The sequence below is a fragment of the Talaromyces amestolkiae genome (assembly GCF_001896365.1).
Source record: "Talaromyces amestolkiae strain CIB chromosome Unknown scaffold11.1, whole genome shotgun sequence".
In the NCBI taxonomy this organism is placed as follows: Eukaryota; Fungi; Ascomycota; class Eurotiomycetes; order Eurotiales; family Trichocomaceae; genus Talaromyces; species Talaromyces amestolkiae.
The window spans coordinates 827839-847976 of NW_024468047.1; the positions used below are offsets into that span (position 1 = coordinate 827839).

Here is a 20138-nt window from a genome sequence, read left to right on the forward strand (position 1 = left end):
TCACCTCCTGCCCTAGTCCATCGTCAACTTATAACGCAGCCCTCTCAACCCTCTGGCCCTCCTCGTCAAAAACGATCTTCTTTCCACTAATCAACGCCTCCTGCAACGCATACCCAATCCTAACCGCCTGCACTGCGCCCTCCAACTTCAACGGCACAGGCTTATCATCCAAACAACAATCCGTGAACTCCCTCGCTTCAGTCACAAACGCCTCTCGGAAGCGATCAAAATAATGCTGCGGCAACTCCCTTCGCACGCCATCGGCTTCATAGACATTGACGAGATTGATTTGAGGCTGCGTGTTGACGGTCAATTTACCTTTTGTGCCGATGATCTCGGTGGAATCTTCCTGTCCCGCGGCCATCATGCGCGAAGCATAAAAGTATGCGATTCGACCGTCATGAAACTCTACGAGCCCCACGGCATTATCTCGATCGTTATACTTCCTCAGACCTGGCTCTACTGCCGTGATCCCCACCGCTGAAACCGATTTAACCATCGGCCCTGGCTTCCCATCCTCGCTATAAAACCACAGCGCGAGGTCAATATCGTGTATAGAGCAATCAACAAATATCCCGCCCGAGAATTGCGCATACGCAACAAAGAATCCCGATGGATCGAGTTTGTCGCATGTTTGAGAACGGATTACGCTAGGACGCCCGATTGTGCCTGCCAGCATCTTGGTGTGTGCGTCGCGGTAGGAGGCGTCGAAGCGTCTGCTGAAGCCGCAGAGGATTTTGAGATGGGGTTTGCGGTTTGCGGCGTCGAGGACGCTTTGTGACTGTTTCACTGTCAGCTCTTTTCTTTCTCTTATATATCACGAAGGAGGATGTACAATTTCAACGCTGGTAGACAATGGCTTCTCGCACAAAACATGCATATCAGCATCCATAGCCTTAATTGCTTGCTCGGCATGTACGGCCGTCGCAGACGCAACGACGACAGCCTGCAAACCCTCGTGCTTGAGCATGTCGTCGTATTTTTTGTATACTGTCACACCTAACGGGCCAAGGTGCTCGCGTGCCCATTCCAGTTCGGTTTCGTCGGGGGAACTGACGGCCACTAGGTGCGCGCGAGGAGTTTGTTCGGCGAAGTGTACGGCATGGCGTTTTCCCATACGGCCTAGGCCGGCGCAGGCAATGCGTAGACGGGTCATTTTCTGTCAATTTTGAGTATATATGATTCAACTGAATGTACTGGGGATATATGTGAGCGAGATCTGGAAAGAAAGTCTACTTCGATACCTACGGATGAGGGATATTTATCCTGTCAACCTGAGGAAGTACATAGTAGCACGGATTCCGTAAATGCTAGAACGGAACACCCTCATTATTCATGTTTCTGTATGTTATTGTGGAGTTGCTTTGTAGAACCGTAGTCTTCAAAGGCCCAGTTCGGAAATGGGTTTCCTAGGGGTGATGTACATAGCTCACCGCATGTCTGAAGCTGAAGCGTGGTCAATGATTGTTCCTATTAGGTTATATGATCGAAAGAGAAAGAAATGGAATCCATTCTGAAACGGTTTTCAGTGTGATAGACTTGTGGGTTCTGGTGTGAAGTGCATCAGAATGGAAGGTCTAGCGAGGCATAATTCCGTGTTAGGGCTAAGCCGACAGAATAAAGGTAATAGGTATATACTTCAACCCACAATATTGATTAACACAATAGCCAGATTATTTATCATAGCGGAGTCCATACTATCTTTAAAGTAATTGGCGTCTAGTTATGAGCAGTTTGATTGCCATCTAGGGCTTGTCTGTGAAACCTGAATCGTAAGGCTACCGAACACTCCAGCTCCAATGTCTACCTCTATTCTCCGCTGTTCATCGATTTCATGATTGACATTCATTCTACAACCATTCATTATTATACCTTGCAAACACGATGGATGACTTTGTTTCCAGCCAGATGGAGAAGCTGCACCAACTCTAAGCACCGACTCGCCGCTGACCCCCCAGTAAGAAGGGTGGGAATTGAAGACAGTTGGTTAGACCTACACTTCAGGACAGGACAGGACAACTAATATTGAGCTTTATTTTAGAGCATTCTAGATCCATGCAAGGTTTTTTTTAGCAGAATAGAAAAAGGTAGGAACGCGATGTAAATATCATTCGACGTCTCCCTCCCTCATGACAGCAGTCTGACCACTCTTGTCTCACAACTTACATAGATCTCTAGCACTAAATTCCAAGCGTCCGTAGAGGTAGTCGGCAAATTACATCGTACTCAATCTGTCCCAACGGTGACGGTCGGTCCGATCACAGATTCCTTCTTGTCAAACCCGAATTGTGCAGTAAGTTTGGCACGCTCTCGTCGCAGTCCCTCCGCAAAGGACCAATCAGCTTCATCAGACCGTCCATCAAGCTCAAAAGTAATACCAAGAGCGTCTTTCCAGCATTTGTTAGTATAGCCCCTGTGGAAAGCGCGGTCCGCGATTTCAAAGTTGCTCTTCGTCTTGAAAGAGGTGGGACAAGGTAGCACGCTCTGGAATATTAGACCGAGACCAAAGTCGTCTAGCAAGCCCTCTTCTTCCATCAATACGATAAACAGCATACCATAAATGAATCGTTTAGAGAGAGGAATGCTGAGTGTCTCTGCTGCTCGCTTCATAACAGGGTCACGGATGATCGATGGTGGCCACGCAACTCCTGGACGGGCCTGATCTCCGCCGTTGAGGTGATTATAAACTCCTCGAAGGAGTCTTCGCCGCATGTCACTCATTTGCTGCCACTCCTTGTTGTCGTCAGAAACATCGCATGCTTTGCAATTGCAGACAAATCCCATCATATCAGCTCGCTCTTCCCTGCTAAGGAGCTGGAATTGAAAGACGTAGCAGTTTGTGATTTCCTCGCCAGCAGTAATGTCTCTCGTTGGGATCAGCGACGTAGAGTCCTCAGTGGTTAGAAGCCATGGGCGTCTGGCGTTGGGTAAGCACGAATGATTGATACGAGACTGGAGGACAAACAGGCCTGTTGTTGTTGCGAGGCTTACAGATTCGTTCATTTCTAAGTATGGCTCSGCAACTTCATTCTTCAGATTCAAATGATTGTGAGACCAGACCTCAAAAGGAGACTTGGGAGGCTGCGATCCATTCTCGCGTAGAGGTAGAAGTGCGTCTTTGGTGGAGTAGGGGAGCTTTGTCCACGCTTTATTAACGTCGGTTTCAGTAGCTTCTTCTCCTGCACTTTTCGTGATAGTGAAGATTGCCGTCTCTTTCAAGATCAAGTTGTTCTTCTTGATGGGTCTGGTAGCAAAGACTCCCCATCCTGCTCCAGGTGACGGTCTCAACTCGATCGGCGCGTCGTCGGGGATTTGGATGTTGCGATATGCTAGAAGAGAGTCAGAGTCAGTCAGTCCTATGTATGGCAGGTTTTGTACTTACGATGTGGCTCAGACATGGTGTCTCGAGCTTGGTAAGCTTGAAATAGTTACTGTCTGGGGAGGAAGAAAGGAGATGGAAAGACGAAGACTCTGGGATGTTTTTAGTGAGGAGCGTACTTTGATAGAATACGTCCATTTCGTTTGCCCGGTCTGAGCCCTAAGCCCTTAAGCATCACCGCTCTTTGTACGGTTTGTTTTGGGATTTCCCGTTTAGTTCTCATTTCGTTTGTTGGTGTCTGTCCTATCAGCGTCAGTGTTGACAAACAGCGCCCTATCATTTGACTCTCATAAGCAAGCAAAATTGTCTCCATTGGTCTTGCAAAATCCGGGGTCAGAAACTTCTTAATATCAATTATCACCTCAGGTCCAACGTTATTTTGTCTGATCGTCTCCAAAGCGGTCTGAATGAGTCTCGATTCTTTGCATCATATCAAAACTAGGGACATTTGCTTGTAGACTTACATGGGAATCACGCTCTGTACCAGTTGAACCACATGAATATTGACGTTGTCCTATAAATGCCCAGGTACGCTGGCATCTATAGGAGTGTGTATGTTCAATAGATATCCTGCGTGACAATCTCCATTTCAACCAACCCAATTGCATATATAGCTATGGCTACATATCAAGAACATCAACTTTTTCATGACCATCGCACATGATTCAAGTCAAGATCTATGGTACGGTCGCTGAAGACTTTAATTGGTGGCTTGGGATTGGCAGGTTTAAAGTTGAGTTAGTACGAGGTGTTGAAATACGTATATATAGTGTAAGAGCTTGTGATACAGGGTGGCTATCTGGAGGCAAACATATTGATCTCGTTGAGCTATTGTAAGTCTCGATTGGTTCTGATACAGTCTATACCTGCCACATTCCATCAAGGTGGTGCAGTGTATGGAACATGAACCAATCTCGTCTAGCTGCATCGAAGCGCGTGACTTGCTCTAGACCGCTATGACAGAATATTGAAAACAGGCTTCTGCAATGATATTCGAATATATACACCAAGAATCAATGAACACGACGGCATTCTTTGAGGCAGTTGGCAGGCATTGATATAGTGATGATAATCTGTGGATATGGCTAGATTTACAATTTATGTACAGACGCTTAAGTTCAGCTAGCTTTGAAATATCTACAGCGAAATTCTCCGACTGCTACGACCCATACACCTGCCGCAAATAGTCACTACTCCAATGGGAAGCTTGAGGAGACGAGATGCTTATGCGGAGGGTGGTCATGCCCCGAATATATGTATGAGATGCATTAGATCACAAGGTGTCCAAGGATTAGAAGGAGTGATGATCCGGTGTGGCCTGAGACATGGGCCTAGATCCACAGGTCATCTGCCCAGGTGGTACTTCTAAGACTCTTTGTGAGCTTTGACTGCAACCGAGGACAGGGAGTGATATTTTCGGATAAATGCCAGTTGCGGAAATACAGAAGCGATCCGGTTAATCTATTCTACGGAATCGATCCTACTCGGAGGAGGTCGCTAAGGAGTGGTCAGTATTGTCGATCTTTCTGGGGGCATTAGCTTTGGGCGGGGTGTTGCATGCACATTAACATCACTCAAGCACGATAGGATGTAATGGCGTATACATGTCAATAACACTGCATATGAGTAAACATTCAAACACTGATTCAGCGAATGTCCCACTTTCTACAACATATGCATATTAGTTACAATTCAAACCCTGACTCAGCTAATCTCCACTTTCTAAAAGATATGCTCCTTGTCGTCATTCTTAGATTATGTAGATCTTTGATATAGGTCTTCGGAAATACTCAAATACCCCACGGTTACACATCACGAGCGGATGAGCAAGTACGTGGATCGACATTAACGATTGACGCGGGCCTCCGCATACTGACACCCCTGTCGGATTTCATGTCGATAACCAGTGATAGACCTTCTGTAAAGTGTGTGGTGGATGTAATATATCCATATCATGGCATCCGTCGCGGAAGCACTATGGGTGATTATCGGTGCAGGTATCAAGATGGAGACAACGTGCATGATGGATCTTCAAGGATAGCGGTTAGACGGCAAGGTCGCGAGTTCATCAGGGCGAGCACTGGCCGATGACCCGACAATTATATACGGTGCGCAGAATCGCTGTTATTGCAAACCGAGACTCTTTGATAGGTATTTAACGTGCTCTTCATCTCCCGAGCTCTTGTTCGATTTCGATATTGACATACTGCCTAGTCACTAGACACGTGACGTGAAGACCAACTTTCTCGTTACACATCTCAACAATCTACAGGGCTCTTATATGCTATAATCGAGACTCAGAGCCGAGAGAGACAGGTAGACTGGCCCGCGCGGCAAGTAATTGCACGATGACGAGTTACTTGATGCCATTTGACCGGATCGACCACCATCCACTTTCTAGCTTGATCTCCATACCAGTACGTACATGATAACCCTTAATGAGTCCGTTCTTCACTCTTCTAACCTCAAGGTATCTGCGAAAGACCGTTGTAGCCCTCGCGTTGGTATGGACGGCTTCGAAAGTCATCTACAACCTCTACTTCCATCCCCTGCGTTCCTATCCTGGTCCGTTTCTCGGAAGGACGTTCAGCGTTTACCTCTCCATTCTCGAATTGTGTGGCACGCAGCACAATACAATTAAGAAATGGCACGATAAATACGGCGAAGTAGTGCGCATCGCGCCAAACAGCTTGTCATATAATTCAAGCCAGGCGTGGGAAGAGATTTGCGGTTAGACTAACCCCTCCCCCTTCTCTCTTCAAGAGTGTAAATGAATATGATAATCATAACCTCTAAGGCCATCGATCCGGCAGTCATAAAGCTCTGTTTGACAAAGACCGAGACTTTTTCGTACTTCCACCAAATGGGGAGCCAAATATTGTATCTATCCCCTTGATCCAGAGCAGTTTAGCTACTAGACTTACTAACCATGTGGGAAAACAACAATAGGTAGCAGCCAACGGTGAACATCATCGTCGGCTACGACGACTTTTGGCATATGCTTTTTCTGATAAGGCTCTGAGAGCGCAGGAAGCCTGCATTATGAGCTATGTCGACCTTTTAATATCTCGATTGAAGGAACTAGAAACTGGAGGCCATGGTGTCGTGAACATGGTGCACTGGTTTAATTTTACAACTTTTGATGTCATTGGAGATCTAGCTTTTGGTGAATCGTTTTCACTGCTGAAAGGGGGTGTGTGGTCGAGACATCTGTCCTCGATTTTCGGTATGGTACAGTTCAGTGTCATGGAGCGGCTGGTCAGGCGTCTGTTGCCATCAACATGGAAAATTTTCGTCAAGCTTATTACTCCAAAGAAGCTGCAGGACGACCGGATGTATCAGTATAATCTAGCCAAAGATAAGCTATCTCGCCGGGTGGCTCATGATGCAGAGAAACCTGACTTTGGTGAGGACCCTTAGAATCATCCTATGGACTATTTGAGACACAGATTACTCTAACATACTTCAGTGCACTGTATGCTGAAGGGATCTCGCGAAGCTACCGGTCCTGACGGTCTGACGTTCGAGGAAATGGTCTCGCAAGCAAACCTTTTATTAATCGCTGGTAGCGAAACAACAGCATCACTATTGTCCGGCATGCTGTACCATCTCCTAGTGAATCCTGAAGCACTGGCTCSTTTWACAGAAGAAATTCGCACATCCTTCTCCGAGGAGTCTGATATTAGCATTCAAAGCGTCTCCTATCTACCATATATACAAGCTGTGATCGAAGAGTCTCTGCGTATATATCCTCCCGTACCCAATATCCTACCTCGCTCAACCCCCCAACCGGGAGAAGTTATTTGTGGGAAATTTGTCCCTGGAGGCACTAGCGTTGGGTTGCATCACTATGCGTGCTATCGCTCTTCGGAGAATTTCTACGAGCCGGACTCTTTCCACCCTGAACGCTGGCTCGATGATGGTGATTCTCGTTTCGCGAACGATGATAAAAATGCATTTCATCCGTTCTCTCATGGACCGAGGGGATGTCTCGGGAAGAAGTAAGTAACGTCTTCAAATTTTGTTGATGTGAGCGCTTTCTTATTTTGTTTTCATAGTCTGGCGTACGCCGAGATGAAGTTGATTGCGGCAAAATTCTTCTGGAATTTCGATGTTGAGTTGCAACCTGAGAGCAGGAATTGGACCCAGCAGAAGTCCTCGATCATTTGGAAGAAAATCCCTCTTCATGTCAAATTGACATCGAGGATGTAGTATCAGCCTGTCACTGCACTTCCTCGTCGATGTCACATGCAGTCGATCACAGATTGCAAGATTTAGCTTATTTTTAATTATGTTAAATAATCACTCCACTCTACAATCTGGACTCCTGGTGTAATAAGAGTAACATTATTTATATGAATGGGGGATATCAACCATCAATATGAAGTAGATACCAAAAGTAATACTGAGTATTTTCATGTGATAGCTAATAATCACAAGTTACTCTGGCTAGGTGGTCAAATATAACCTGCAATGTGAAACTGCTGGTATCAGTCGATGGCTGAAGCTGCGTTCATTTTCCAGTTGCAAATATATACCAATTGTCACTCTCGACATTGAATCTTCCACGCGTAAGATATATCAGGTATACATCCGTACAAAGTCTTTCTGAGCCTACATATCTATCATCCGACTCAATATCATGTGTTCCTATGATGGAAAAAATCCGGCCTAGGCTATGCTCGAGTCTATCATTAACCTTTAGGGTTCCATCTCGACCTTAAATATGATTAACGATGATGATGGGAGTTCTGGTCATTGAGAGTATATAAATCATAATTTTTTCAGTCTTATCATCAAGTCTCTATGTCCCAGTGGTTAAGGAGTCCGGCTGTTATCAGCGCCTGCAAAGGTGATGACCGCACACCGGAAGATCGGTGGTTCGATCCCACCTAGGGACGTTTCTTTTTGTTTTTCCTGATTCATTCGCTTTATTTTTTATTTTTTTTATTTTATTTTTTTTGCTAATTTCTAACGACGGAATCATTGGCTGCCAATTATTTAAAATCAGTCAGAGTATGAATTGCCGTGTCTATACCAACAAATCTATCTGTATCATCAAGCCCGAATCTACTACCACTTATCATGGAATCCCAGGTCGACACCAAACGGCGGTGCAACATATCTCTTCTGCTGCCCACTGGCCTTGAGATCATCGGCATATTTCTGGAGAAGCGCAACGTCATCGGCGTCCAGTTCAACCAACTCCCGGTTTGCGGTGATGCGGTCTGGGTTGATTGATTTTGCGAGGACGACGGAGCCACGGGCCACTACATCTACCATCAGTATCAATGAACAAAACATGAAGATTAGGATGACGTACAGTGCCAACTCAACAAAACCGTCGCAGGGCTCACGTTCCTCTTCTTCGCAATCTCGACCACGGGCTCAGCAGTAAACAACGGACTACCCGTTGACCCCAGCGGACTATACGCCTCAATCAAGATTCCTTTACTCTTACAGAAATCGACAACTTCTTGCTGCGCGAGTTGCGGGTGATTCTCAATCTGGTTTGTGGCAGGGRTGATTGTTGCTTCGGCGAGAAGCTTTTCGAGGTAGGGCACGCTGTAGTTTGAGACGCCGATGGCTTTCACTTTGCCGCTAGCGGGCAGTTTTTCCATGGCTTTCCAGGTGTCGACGTGGTTGTGGCTGTGGATTATGTCGCGGGTGCCGTCTGGCAGTTTGGGGAAGAGGGGGTGGTTGCCTTTCTGTCGTGTCAGGGTCGGCTCTGAGATGAGATCGGAGAGAGAGAGAGAGGGATACCTTTATCGTTCATCCTCAAAGGCCAATGCACAAGATACAAATCCACATAATCCAACCCCAACGCTTTCAGGCTTGTGTCGAGTCCCTCCTCAACTCTATTGGCATATACATTCCACAGTTTCGTGGTCACGAAGAGATCTTCGCGTTTCACGAGGCCATCGTCAATGGCAGCCTGGATGCCCTTGCCGACGTCGACTTCGTTGCTGTAGGCAAGCGCCGTGTCGATGTGGCGGTATCCGACTTTGATAGCATGGTAGACTGCGCGCTGGGTTTCTTCGGAGGAGGATTGCCACGTTCCTAGGTCTGTTAGTTTTTGCTTATCGCGCGCGAGAGTAAGTGGATGGTGCAGTACCGAAACCCAAGGCGGGAATCTCGGCGCCTGTGTTGAGTTTGTAGCGTTTTTCTGCGAGGGGAGCCATGGTTTTGGTTGTATATACGATATGTACCTGAGGAATTGTGCAGATGTAGAGAATTACGTGGTTTAGGGGGGACTGTTACTTATTTCTCTACCCCGCAACCCATGCTACCATCGCCCGCCAAATGGCCCGGATATTTAACTTCTCATCCCACTCCACCCCCAAAATCTGGATGAATCGGGCTATTTGATTCGGCTCAAGTCGCGGACAAACCTCCGGAACCATTCCAAAGAGCATAATCGACTTGATTTTGGACGTTTCTATGGTTGATCACCTTCAATCTACAACTCTGGTAGTTGAACTGTATGACTGTGTTTCCAAATTTGAACTTTTATATACTACTCCAGACAGAGGATGGTAAAATGGCGTGCTTGGCTATTTCCACCAATGGCGCGAGAACCCAAATAAAGGACGTAGTCGTCAGGCACCGTCCCTTAATGACATCAATTGCCGTTGCAACAGTGTAAATCCTTGGGGAAAAAAAGACTCGGAAACCATTTTCTCTGGCAACAGGGTTAGGGTAAAGCCACCCCTCCACGCCCCCCACGCTCTGCCTCACGATGATTCGTCTCTCGGAAACCATTTCTCTGTCTGAACACATTCTAGAAAGGCTCACATTTTGCCACTATCGCACACGCTGCTCTGGACGTGTGTCGGCTCGTCCAGATATGGAAACCTACATTCCCAACCAGATCCGGTAATTCGCCTGATTTGGCAAGTAAATGTTCTATGATGATGTCCTTGCAGTTGATGCTGCTGATGTCGTTGGAGGCTCCACTTTCCATGAGAGTCATGATCAACATTTTGCGATTTACGAAACCCGGGAATTGGCAGTTCCGTAGAGATCTGAGTATGGAATCTGACTTCCGTGTTGAAAATTTGAGGGTCTGGGGTAGGGTAGTACGTAGGTAAGGTTGGGTGTATATAAGCATAGATTCGTCCGTGGCGAGAATAACTCTAAGACACAATCCAAACATTTTTATACAGGAGAAAAAAGTAAATAAAAATGGCACCAGGCGCAACATTCGTCGACTCCGCCGTCGAAAGCGGCGCAGTGTTCAATACAAAACGCGACGGCAAAGCCCTAGAAGCTCTATCCGACGACATCGACGCCGTCAACGCCCTCAACCCTTCCGGCAAGAGCAACAACATCAAAAATAGCACCCCAGAAGAAAAAAGTCTATACGACGAATCCGTCTTCGACAAGTCCAAGGACAAATCCCAATTCCGCCAATACACAACCGCCTGCGACCGCGTGAAAAACTTCTATCATGAGCAACACACCAAGCAAACCGTGGCGTACAACCTGCAGGCCCGCAACAGATTCCGAGCCACGACGCGCGCGCGGATGAGCGTATGGGAGGCGATGGAGAAACTCAACACATTAATCGACGAGTCTGATCCCGACACGACGCTGAGTCAGATTGAGCATCTGCTGCAATCTGCAGAAGCAATAAGGCGCGACGGAAAGCCGAGATGGATGCAGCTTACAGGGCTAATACACGATTTGGGAAAGCTATTATATTTTTTCGATGCAAAGGGCCAGTGGGATGTTGTCGGCGACACATTCCCCGTCGGCTGCGCGTTCGACGACCGCATAATCTACGGGCGGGAGAGCTTCAAATCGAATCCAGACTATTCGCATGAGGTATTCGATAATGGGCTGGGGATCTATTTCCCAGGTATTGGGCTAGACAATGTTATGCTCTCTTGGGGTCATGATGAGTACCTATATCATGTCGTCAAGGGTCAGTCTACTTTACCGGATGAGGCGTTGGCGATGATAAGGTATCATTCGTTCTATCCGTGGCACAATGCTGGTGCGTACGAGGAATTGATGAATGAGAAGGATAGGCAGATGTTGAGGGCGGTCAAGGCGTTTAATCCGTATGATTTGTATAGTAAGAGTGATGAGTTGCCCAAGGTGGAGGAGTTGAGGCCTTATTATGAGGAGTTGATTGATGAGTTCTTTCCGGAGAAGGTTATCAACTGGTGATTTTTTGGTTTCTCTTGGTTTGTGGATAGAAGTTTATTGATGCATACTTTACATGACTGAAATGACCAATGCTCGCTCATCAAAAGTACCCAAACCAGGCCCGCTAAATTCTCAAAGTAATGACCAAGACAAGTATCAACAAGAAGAAAAGAGTCTAAGAAACAATCGGTATAATACATGCCAACCACTACACCACTAGATTACTCTGCAAATTTTCGAATAACAGACTGTAGGTCGCTTTCTGGTTGGTACCCACGCCATTCACGGTGCAGAGTGTATTCGTGATGAATCACCTCCATATCAGGGCCAAATGGATATTCAACAGTCTGTATATGGACTGCAAACTCGCGGTATCCTAGCTCCTTCAAATTTTCCACATCACCCTGCCCATCGGCGTGCTGCGCATGTATTCGCAGAGCACTGACACGACGCATTTCACGTTCTTGCAGGATAGCCTTGATCATGTCCCCGCTCAGACGTCTACGAACACGCATTTCCTCAATGACCTCGCGGAATCGTAAAAACGGCAGAGCAAGGATGATGGCTGATATGCGATTTGCCTCGGGAGTAGGCACAGGGTGCTCGCCAAAAGCTAGACCTGCTAGCATCGGGTTGCGGTTCGCGATGCTGTACTCTTTGCGCAAACGGGATGGAATACGATCTTGGAGATCTTTTGACAGACCGGTGCGGTCAAAGTAATAGTCAGATGGCAGGTTTTGAACTAAGAAGTTGATTGCAGCCGAAGCAATCCTGGGAGCCCATTTATCAACCACATCACTGTTCAAATTATTGGGAACGAAATTTCTGTTCGCCTTATTGCCTCGGAGTCCCCGCCTCTTCTTTCTTTTCTTCTCATTGCTGTTGCTGTTGCTGTTGCTGTTGCCGTCGGTCTCGTTGGTTTCGTTGGTACCATTGCTGGCTTTGCTATTGTTTTTGCTATGATTGCTCTTGCTTTTGCTGCTGTTGTAGATCAACAAAAATTCCTCCGGATAAAGCCCAAATTGTAGTGCAGTCTCAAGACTGCTCCAGTCAAACAATTCCAGGACAAGATTGAATGCTGCGTTGACAACGTCAGGTTGGTCAAGAAATGCCCCCGCGGCGCCATAACACAATACCATGTCAATGGCCGCTCTCTTCAGCATGTCAGATGTCAGCCCATGACCGACTTCCCCATGAGCTGTCCGAGCAAAATCATACACGTTATCTTTGGTGATCAACTCCAGACCATAGTGACGCTCTAAGGCAAACTCAAAGCTGCGAGGGAGACAGAAACTCTTTGCTGCTATTATGCAGATCGTTGCATTCGTATCCGTTACACGTTCCAGGATTGCACTAAGGGCCGGGCTCTGTGAGATAATGACACGATGGACATTGAAAGTGCTAGATGGGAAGGCATGGCTAGCAGAATCGAGTACAATTTTCAGGTCAGAGTATCGTCCAGAAAGAGCCATATCCAGTAAGTGAGTCGGAGATGATACGTTTCGACCAGTAGTGGTGCTCGTAAGTGTTGAGACTGGAGCAAGAGAGGTCTCGTCTCCAGTAGTAAGAATCAGAGACTGGGGTCGAGTCGAAGAGCGAGTTGGTGCGTCATTTGTTGCAGCATGGTAAGACTGAGCCTGGGATGACACATCCGCAAGCGCGACAGAAGAAGCTGCTTCAAAGCTTGTATGATGAGCTAATTAAGGTTAGCCAAGCTCAAAGTCATGTTCAAATGACAGATATTGACATCAGCCATACATTCATGCCAAGACTCAGAGCGCTCTCGCGACTCAGACACAGAACGCCATTCTCCGTCATCTTGAGCTCCAGGATCTGACGCCGAGTATTCGCGAAACTGCTGACTCACGGGGGTGACTGGATACGCGGGAGAATATATGGGCATAGCTCTTAGCCCAGATGTATCTCCGGAGGCCCCGTCAAATACATGCGATAAATTGTTTAGCGGCTGACCTGGAGGCTGATATATCCACGAGGAGTCATCAAAATGTGAAGGACTGCGAAGAGCAGGCGGGAAGGAGATATCTGCTGCACGTTCCGGCGGTGGTGGGTCCTCGCGTTCATACCCTGCTAGACACGGTCAGTAAGGACACAATGATTGAAAAGTGAGCCATAAAGTGAAGGATATCTATCTCACATGGTGCAGCAGGAAAGGCAAATTCAGAGCCGTCCGCCATTCTAACGATCTGGTAGCGACGGCCTTCATGGCGGCGAATTCTTTCTTCTGCTTCCACGCCGGTTATTTCCGCGTGGTACGCTCTTGACACACCGGTGCCACGGATGATCATGGGTCGATCGATGATTGTGGTTATCTGCGTTATGTCCAAGTTAGCATCTGTTGGAGAAGCCTGATTATCAGTCGTCGAAGGTGTTGTCAAGGCGAACATGATTAGTGTAATCTCAGCTTGCTCCCCTTCAGCCTCCTTTTTCTGTGCTATTCTTTTCTGTGTGGAGGGATGGTTACATGCTCTTGCTGATGCTCAATAGCAGCATCATGATTGAAGCGAAAATGCGATGGACCTGAAAGTGAGCGCCAGACCGTTCGCTTGGGAGGCGCTCCTTCCCCATCAGACAGGCTGAACAGATCGACGTACTCGTCCTCTGGTTCTTCTAAAATCGGCTCAAGGACCATTTTCAAAGCAAGTGACAGATTCAGATCAAAGCAAGACAAAAAAAAGAAAAGTAAAGCACATATCAAAGTCAGGTGAGAGAAGCAGAAAGTGAAGCAAACGCAAAATCAAAATCAAATGTAGTGATCCATCATGAGAAGTGATGAAAAAGAAAGAGAAAGAAGAAAGACAACCTACTTTAAAAGGCGTAGTGAGATAGAAGCCATGTCTAGGCATCTTCTCAGTCTGGTGATTTGCTGGCTGGTGATGACGATGTCGTGGCTTTGAAAGAGATGACAACAAAGCTGTGATGGGATGGATGTTAATTAGTGGCGTGAAGGAGGTAGATGATGAGAGATAGAGAGAGATAAACAGAGCCAGCAGGAAAGAAGAGGAAAAAAGAGGAAAGTGCCGCCAGGGCAACAACAGCTGTCCCGATTAGGAAGGAGGATTGGCACCTGCTGTTTGTCTTTTTTTTTTTTGCCTGTCTGAGAAAGTCCGATACTGACAATGGTTTTGTATTAGTCCTTCATCACAAAATGCCTTGATGCATGTTCTCCTACAGTTATTTTGATGTATTCTAGTATCACAATACTCATAGTGGGCAGATAGGCTGGTCTATATCAGGAGAACTCCTCATGACTACAGTACTTTGTAATGTACAATGCTTGAATGACGAGAAATGACTGATATGTCTGTAACTGTATTACTAACCAAGCCTCTTATACAACAAAGAAATCTCCCGCGCCATGGATATCGCTAAGATAGACAGATATGCTCAATGAACACATGAAAAAGTATCAAACGAAGTCTGTTACATGACCAAAGAACAAAGTACAATGAAATGGCGTCAATTGAACAGAATCGAATTAGATCATCCCTCCCTGAATCTCGGTTGCAGGAGGATAATTAGGCATTGTCGGGGTCGCAGCCATCATGGCCTGCTGTCGAGCACGCGAGTTCATGGGCCCACCTTCGCTCTGCATTTTGCGCAGACTAGGTCGCGAGTCGATTGGGCCGCCCGCCTGGTTGATATTATAGTTATTATTCATATTATTGATATTAGGAGGATAGTTGGCGCGTCGCTCGTCGTCGTGGCTGGATCGAACTGCTGGTGGGGTTTGGGCTCGATCACCCTTGATTGCACCAAGAATCGTTTGTGTGGTCGTCGTTCGTCTGCGACGCGGGTTCATGGGCGGAATGGGAGGAGTGTTGGGCATGCCATTGCTGAGACTGGCTCCAGGAGGTAAAGAGACCATCGGCACGTTGGATGTGCTCGACACAAAGGTGGGCTCTGAGATTTGCGATTTAGATACTTGTCTCTTCGGCAGACCGTTGCCGCCGGGGGCTCGTTGAGGGAGCGACTGAGTGGATGCATTGTTTGACGAATCTGATCGATTGAGCCTGGGCGAGTCATTTCTATCCTCTTCCAGAGGAGGAGTGGCATTGGCAGAGTATGGAGGAACAACTGGGGAAGGACGTGGTGATGTTCCAATGCTGCTGGCATCGCTTGGTGGGACGAGCTCTAAATGTGAAGGCGCAGCAGACCGATTTCCAGACATGCTTCCTGAGCCATCAGAAGCAGACCGTTCGTTTGGTACGTACTCACTGTCCATCGATGGGCGCATAGAAGGGGGTGATTGTCCGACACGAGTATCACCGTATCGACTCACAGAGTGTTCTGCTACCATATCGAGGTCCTCGCGATGGGGTGGACGACTTTTGGATCGTGCTGATGCAGAGGTTGATCGGTCCCTTCGATAATTAGCAGGCGAAGCTGGTCGACTGGATCCAGAGTCTGGCTCTTCACTACCATGGCTGGTACTGCGAGAATAGGGTGCTCGACCAGATGCAGTGCGGCCAGATGCAATTTGTGGCGAGCTCGAGTTGGAATGTTTGCCCAATCCACTAAATCCAGAGGCCACATCGTCATCCCTCCAAGAGTCAAGGGAGGGAGTTGATGCGTTCATCATGGGGCCACCGATACCAAGTTTCTTCAATGCTTTGGAAGATGGCGGTGTTGCAAGTCCATCTGGAATACCATTCTTGGCTGCTCGATTCTTAAGCAGCGAGAAACCATTTCCGGTCCTGGTACCAGCCTCGGGAGTGTTTCGTCCGGGCGCTGGGCTGTTGGATCTGCTACCTATCTTGTGTAGGTTTTCCTGAACTCGTCGTCGTCTTTCGGCTAGCTCGTGGGCAAACTCTTCACGCTCCTTTTGTGTTTCGAGGCTGCTATCACGATAATGCCCTAATCGTGATTGTTCTTCTTGCGTAGCGGGGCGCGTCTCTTCAGCCTGTTCGGCTTGTTGTTGTTCTCGAAGGGCAGCAGCTTGTTCGCGAAGCTGCTTTGCTCTCAATGCCACACTTGAGAATCCAGAAGTCGGTGGTGGAGGTGGCGCAGATGTCGGTGCGGAAATTGGTGGTGGTGGAGGGGGTGGGCCAGAGGGCGGCTCCATTGGTAGTGAGAGGTCCTGATAAGTGGGCAGTCGAGGAGAAGGCAGAGGCAGCAAAGACTGTGCACTATCTTGCCTCAAATGCGCACGAATCATGCTGTTGAGGCCGAGTCCAGCTGGTCCAAGTGTTGGTGAATCAATAGCCTTTTCAGAAGCCTCTTCCAAAATTGGCGATGGAGGAGCTGGGTTGGTTTCTTGTATCGGGTTGAGGTCATATCCTTTGATTTCGGGAATCTCAAACGATTCGCGAGTCGATGGTACACCGTCAGAATCTCTGGATGCAGGTCGGGAGCGGAATGCAGGATGAATGCCATCGAAAGCCTGAGATCTTACCGAAGACACTTTTCTCAGAGGTTGGAAATCATCGCCGGCACTTTGGCTTTCGCTGTCACTGTTGTCCAAATTCAAGAAAAAGGTACCGTTGTTACCGGCAAGTCTTGGAGGAGAAACATCTCTGATGCTGTGAGCTCTCGACCCGGTACCGTCACCACTGTAGTAAGACGAGGCAGACTCTGCCTTGGAGCGATAGCTTGTGTTGGACATACCCCGTGGCCGATTGTCGTTAGTCTCTCCTCGTGAAAGGCTGTTGGCTGACGATCGACGAGTTGTGGGAGTTCCAGTGCGGTTTTCATGCATCTGAAGCTGACGTCGCATGAATTGCTGTTCATCATAAGGTCCGGTTGGTTTGTTAAACAGACCCATGGCTGTGGCTTTACCCCGGTCTTCGGGATGCAGTGCGGCAGCAAGAGTGCCAATCTCCTCATTGTCGCTGATGGGTGGACTTAGAGGTGGCACTGCTCCATAAGCGGGAGAAGTGCTGCTGCTGTCTGATGTTCGGTCTGGTCGTTGGACGGCATCCAGGGCTTCGGAAAACGGTGATCCTGTCGAGTTTACTGGACTGTAGTTGCGATTTGCGGATGACGGAGTAGGTAGGATAGGAGATACACCCTGGCGTCTGTCATGAAGGTTGGTTGCGCTCCTGGAAAACGTACGGTTGAGTCGAGGAAGATCAGGAGGTCCGCCTGCGCGCTGCCGGCTGAGACTTTCAAGTCGCGTTAAAGCTGATGATTGTTGATCTTGTGCTGTTTGCGCTAGACCTTGTCCATAGAGCCGGCGTGTTTTGCTGACATGGCCATTCATAGGAATCACTCCAGCCGGTTTGCTTGGATTGTTGGACATGGATGTAATTTGATTTGAGCCAATTGGTTGCTCATCGATGGAAGTAGCTGCAGTCGAGGTGCGTGGATTCGATTGTCCCGACGTTGTCGATGACGAGGTCATCCTCTTTGACAAAAACCCTGGAAGGCCCTCATCCGACTCCGGGGTCAACACATCTTGCACTTCCTCTGCCGCTTGCATGGCGCGTCTCTCCTCTTTCTCCCTGAGTCTCAATTTCTGAAACGTTGACAAGTTGATATCATCTTCATAGACTGTCCTGCCTCTCATACCCCCTAGATCTTTGCCGGAACCACTGACAGGAATCTTGTAAACTTTCTGTCGTCCTCCGAAGAGGTTGTTTCCCTCCCCGGGCCTTTTTCTGTTCATCACATTGCCGTTCTGCCAATCTTCATCGGTCCCATCTTCAGCTGATGCGTATGAGTTGACTCTTTGCGTTGCAAACGATGATCGGCCATCCATGGACGAAACTTCGGCGATATCGGTTAGAGGGTTTGGGTTGTGGCCGAATAAGTTGAGGCGAGATGCTCGCTTGGGAAACAAAACGCTGTCGTCGTTGGCCTTTCCTAATTTTGTGTTGGGATCGTCCTGTTCTCGTAACATGCTGAATCGAGCCGAGAGGTTAGGCATCAAGAGACTGGTGCGAAAGTTGTCGGTGGACGGTAAAGCGGTCGAAAGGTCGAGCTCGGGCTTGACTACATCTTTGTTCCCTTTCTTTGATTTCGATATTCCCATGAACGAGGAGGGAGGCGCAACCTCCGTCTCTTCAACATCTTTCCCCTTCTTCCCCTTCCTGAATCTATTCATTGTGACGTTGTATCGAGTGTATGCTGAACAGGGAAAGTCAATCGACGGGCGACCGGCGGCAGTACAGGAGAAACTCCTTAGACGTGGAGGTTAGAACGATTCTGCGTTACTGATGAGAATTAATTGATGCCGTAGGATGCCTTGTAGGGAGGATGAAAGGTCGCACCTTCTGGATTCATTCAAACAATTCAATAATCCGTCTGTTTTCTATTTCTTCCAAGCTTCGTCGATCCAGTCTGTGACGTTCAATGTCGTGTCTTAAATGAGTGTGCATGAACGGACGGAAACAGATCAAAACTTCATGCTCCGGCAAACGGTTGCTGATCGCCTAACAGACACCGAGCGCTAAATCGTAGCTGAAAATTTTCCAGAAATCGCTTTGATTGTAATCTGCGGTTCGCAATGTTATTTGTATGCCGCGTATGCGAATTCGAAACAAAAGTCGGTGCGAAGAATGTGGGTTGAATAAAGCAATTGCCGTACGGTAACGGTAAACGGTAGTACCCCAAGACAAACAAAGGATATTTGCTGTCGTCGGTAGCAGCGGTTGAATGAATCCAACCGAGATAAAATAAATAATATAACCAAATAACAAATCACAGTAATGCGCGTGTAGAAGGGAAGGGGTTAGGGGTGGAAGAAAGTAGAGAGAAGAAAAAGATGAGGAAGGAGTGTAAGTGATGAATCAATAGTACGGGAAAGTTAGTTTGGTATCGATATGGCAGGKCCGGGRGGGCGAGCAAGTGCACCGGTCATCAAATCAGCACGCTAACACCACCACATATACTACCGGTAAACCTGAACCAATGGACTGTCATTGAATCACGGAGTAATCTTTGAGGCTTGATGACCGAATCCCAGCTACTTGGGTATATTCAGGAGCAGGGACCAACGCAGGGATAAGCATACGATGTAGCCTAACGCGTGATCCTGGTTTCTTTCAAGTTTCTACAAGACGGTGTTGCTGTAATCATGCGTAATGGCTGTTACGAGCTAGCTATTACACGCGGAAAATAATTTAATTAGCTGTAATTTATGGTACGAAAAGAAAGAGAAAATGTGGATGACAGAGACCGAGAAAAGAATCGAAAAGGCCGAGAACACGGACGATCAGTGGGAATTCAGGAAAACGGGGCCAGGGCGAGCGAGGCTTGACGGATCAAGCGGTAGGTTTGTTTAGGTCCTTAGGGGAGAGAGAGAGAGAGGGGGGAGAGTCAAAATATGAAGGCGGTTAGTTTAATTAGAAGTACGGAGTAGTGGGGGGTGGAGACGGCGGAAACGGTGCGCTCAATCCGTACCAACAATTGTTTACGTTACGAGGACATTTACCTAGTGGTACGCTACGACGTAGAATATTGCGCCAACCGTATCGTTTATCCTGTCTCGAAAATCACCATTGGTCGTTGTGTCCAGACGCACTGCAATCATAACGGTCCATTCCGTACTGTTTAGTGCATCAATACTAAACGACTAGATTAATAGACTAGACGCATTACGGAGTAGAGGCTCCGAGAACCAGGGTCGGCCGGCGGGCTTGGCACT

General features: G+C 47.7%; 7 protein-coding genes across 7 annotated transcripts; 2 read left to right on the top strand and 5 right to left on the bottom strand.

Moving 5' to 3' along the window:
* Nucleotides 1-28: 28 nt before the first annotated feature.
* On the bottom strand, nucleotides 29-1156 carry BHQ10_006230 (uncharacterized protein; the record flags this gene model as incomplete). The annotated part of the gene is made up of 2 exons (XM_040878794.1): nucleotides 29-781; nucleotides 836-1156. The coding sequence occupies 2 exons, from the start codon at nucleotides 1154-1156 to the stop codon at nucleotides 29-31; spliced, it is 1074 nt and encodes a 357-aa protein (XP_040734734.1).
* A 1070-nt stretch (nucleotides 1157-2226) lies between these two features.
* Nucleotides 2227-3398, bottom strand: BHQ10_006231 (uncharacterized protein; the record flags this gene model as incomplete). Its single annotated transcript, XM_040878795.1, has 2 exons — nucleotides 2227-3329; nucleotides 3383-3398. 2 exons carry the CDS (start codon nucleotides 3396-3398, stop codon nucleotides 2227-2229), a joined length of 1119 nt encoding a protein of 372 aa, XP_040734735.1.
* Nucleotides 3399-6421: 3023 nt separating this feature from the next.
* BHQ10_006232 (uncharacterized protein) lies at nucleotides 6422-7591 on the top strand (the record flags this gene model as incomplete). Its single annotated transcript, XM_040878796.1, has 3 exons — nucleotides 6422-6785; nucleotides 6849-7380; nucleotides 7438-7591. 3 exons carry the CDS (start codon nucleotides 6422-6424, stop codon nucleotides 7589-7591), a joined length of 1050 nt encoding a protein of 349 aa, XP_040734736.1.
* An 861-nt stretch (nucleotides 7592-8452) lies between these two features.
* BHQ10_006233 (uncharacterized protein) lies at nucleotides 8453-9561 on the bottom strand (the record flags this gene model as incomplete). Its single annotated transcript, XM_040878797.1, has 4 exons — nucleotides 8453-8649; nucleotides 8703-9083; nucleotides 9143-9439; nucleotides 9495-9561. 4 exons carry the CDS (start codon nucleotides 9559-9561, stop codon nucleotides 8453-8455), a joined length of 942 nt encoding a protein of 313 aa, XP_040734737.1.
* Nucleotides 9562-10564: 1003 nt separating this feature from the next.
* BHQ10_006234 (uncharacterized protein) lies at nucleotides 10565-11554 on the top strand (the record flags this gene model as incomplete). The annotated part of the gene is made up of 1 exon (XM_040878798.1): nucleotides 10565-11554. One exon carries the CDS (start codon nucleotides 10565-10567, stop codon nucleotides 11552-11554), a length of 990 nt encoding a protein of 329 aa, XP_040734738.1.
* Nucleotides 11555-11754: 200 nt separating this feature from the next.
* BHQ10_006235 (uncharacterized protein) lies at nucleotides 11755-13938 on the bottom strand (the record flags this gene model as incomplete). Its single annotated transcript, XM_040878799.1, has 3 exons — nucleotides 11755-13229; nucleotides 13292-13621; nucleotides 13689-13938. The coding sequence occupies 3 exons, from the start codon at nucleotides 13936-13938 to the stop codon at nucleotides 11755-11757; spliced, it is 2055 nt and encodes a 684-aa protein (XP_040734739.1).
* Nucleotides 13939-15029: 1091 nt separating this feature from the next.
* BHQ10_006236 (uncharacterized protein) lies at nucleotides 15030-18596 on the bottom strand (the record flags this gene model as incomplete). The annotated part of the gene is made up of 1 exon (XM_040878800.1): nucleotides 15030-18596. One exon carries the CDS (start codon nucleotides 18594-18596, stop codon nucleotides 15030-15032), a length of 3567 nt encoding a protein of 1188 aa, XP_040734740.1.
* Nucleotides 18597-20138: the final 1542 nt, after the last annotated feature.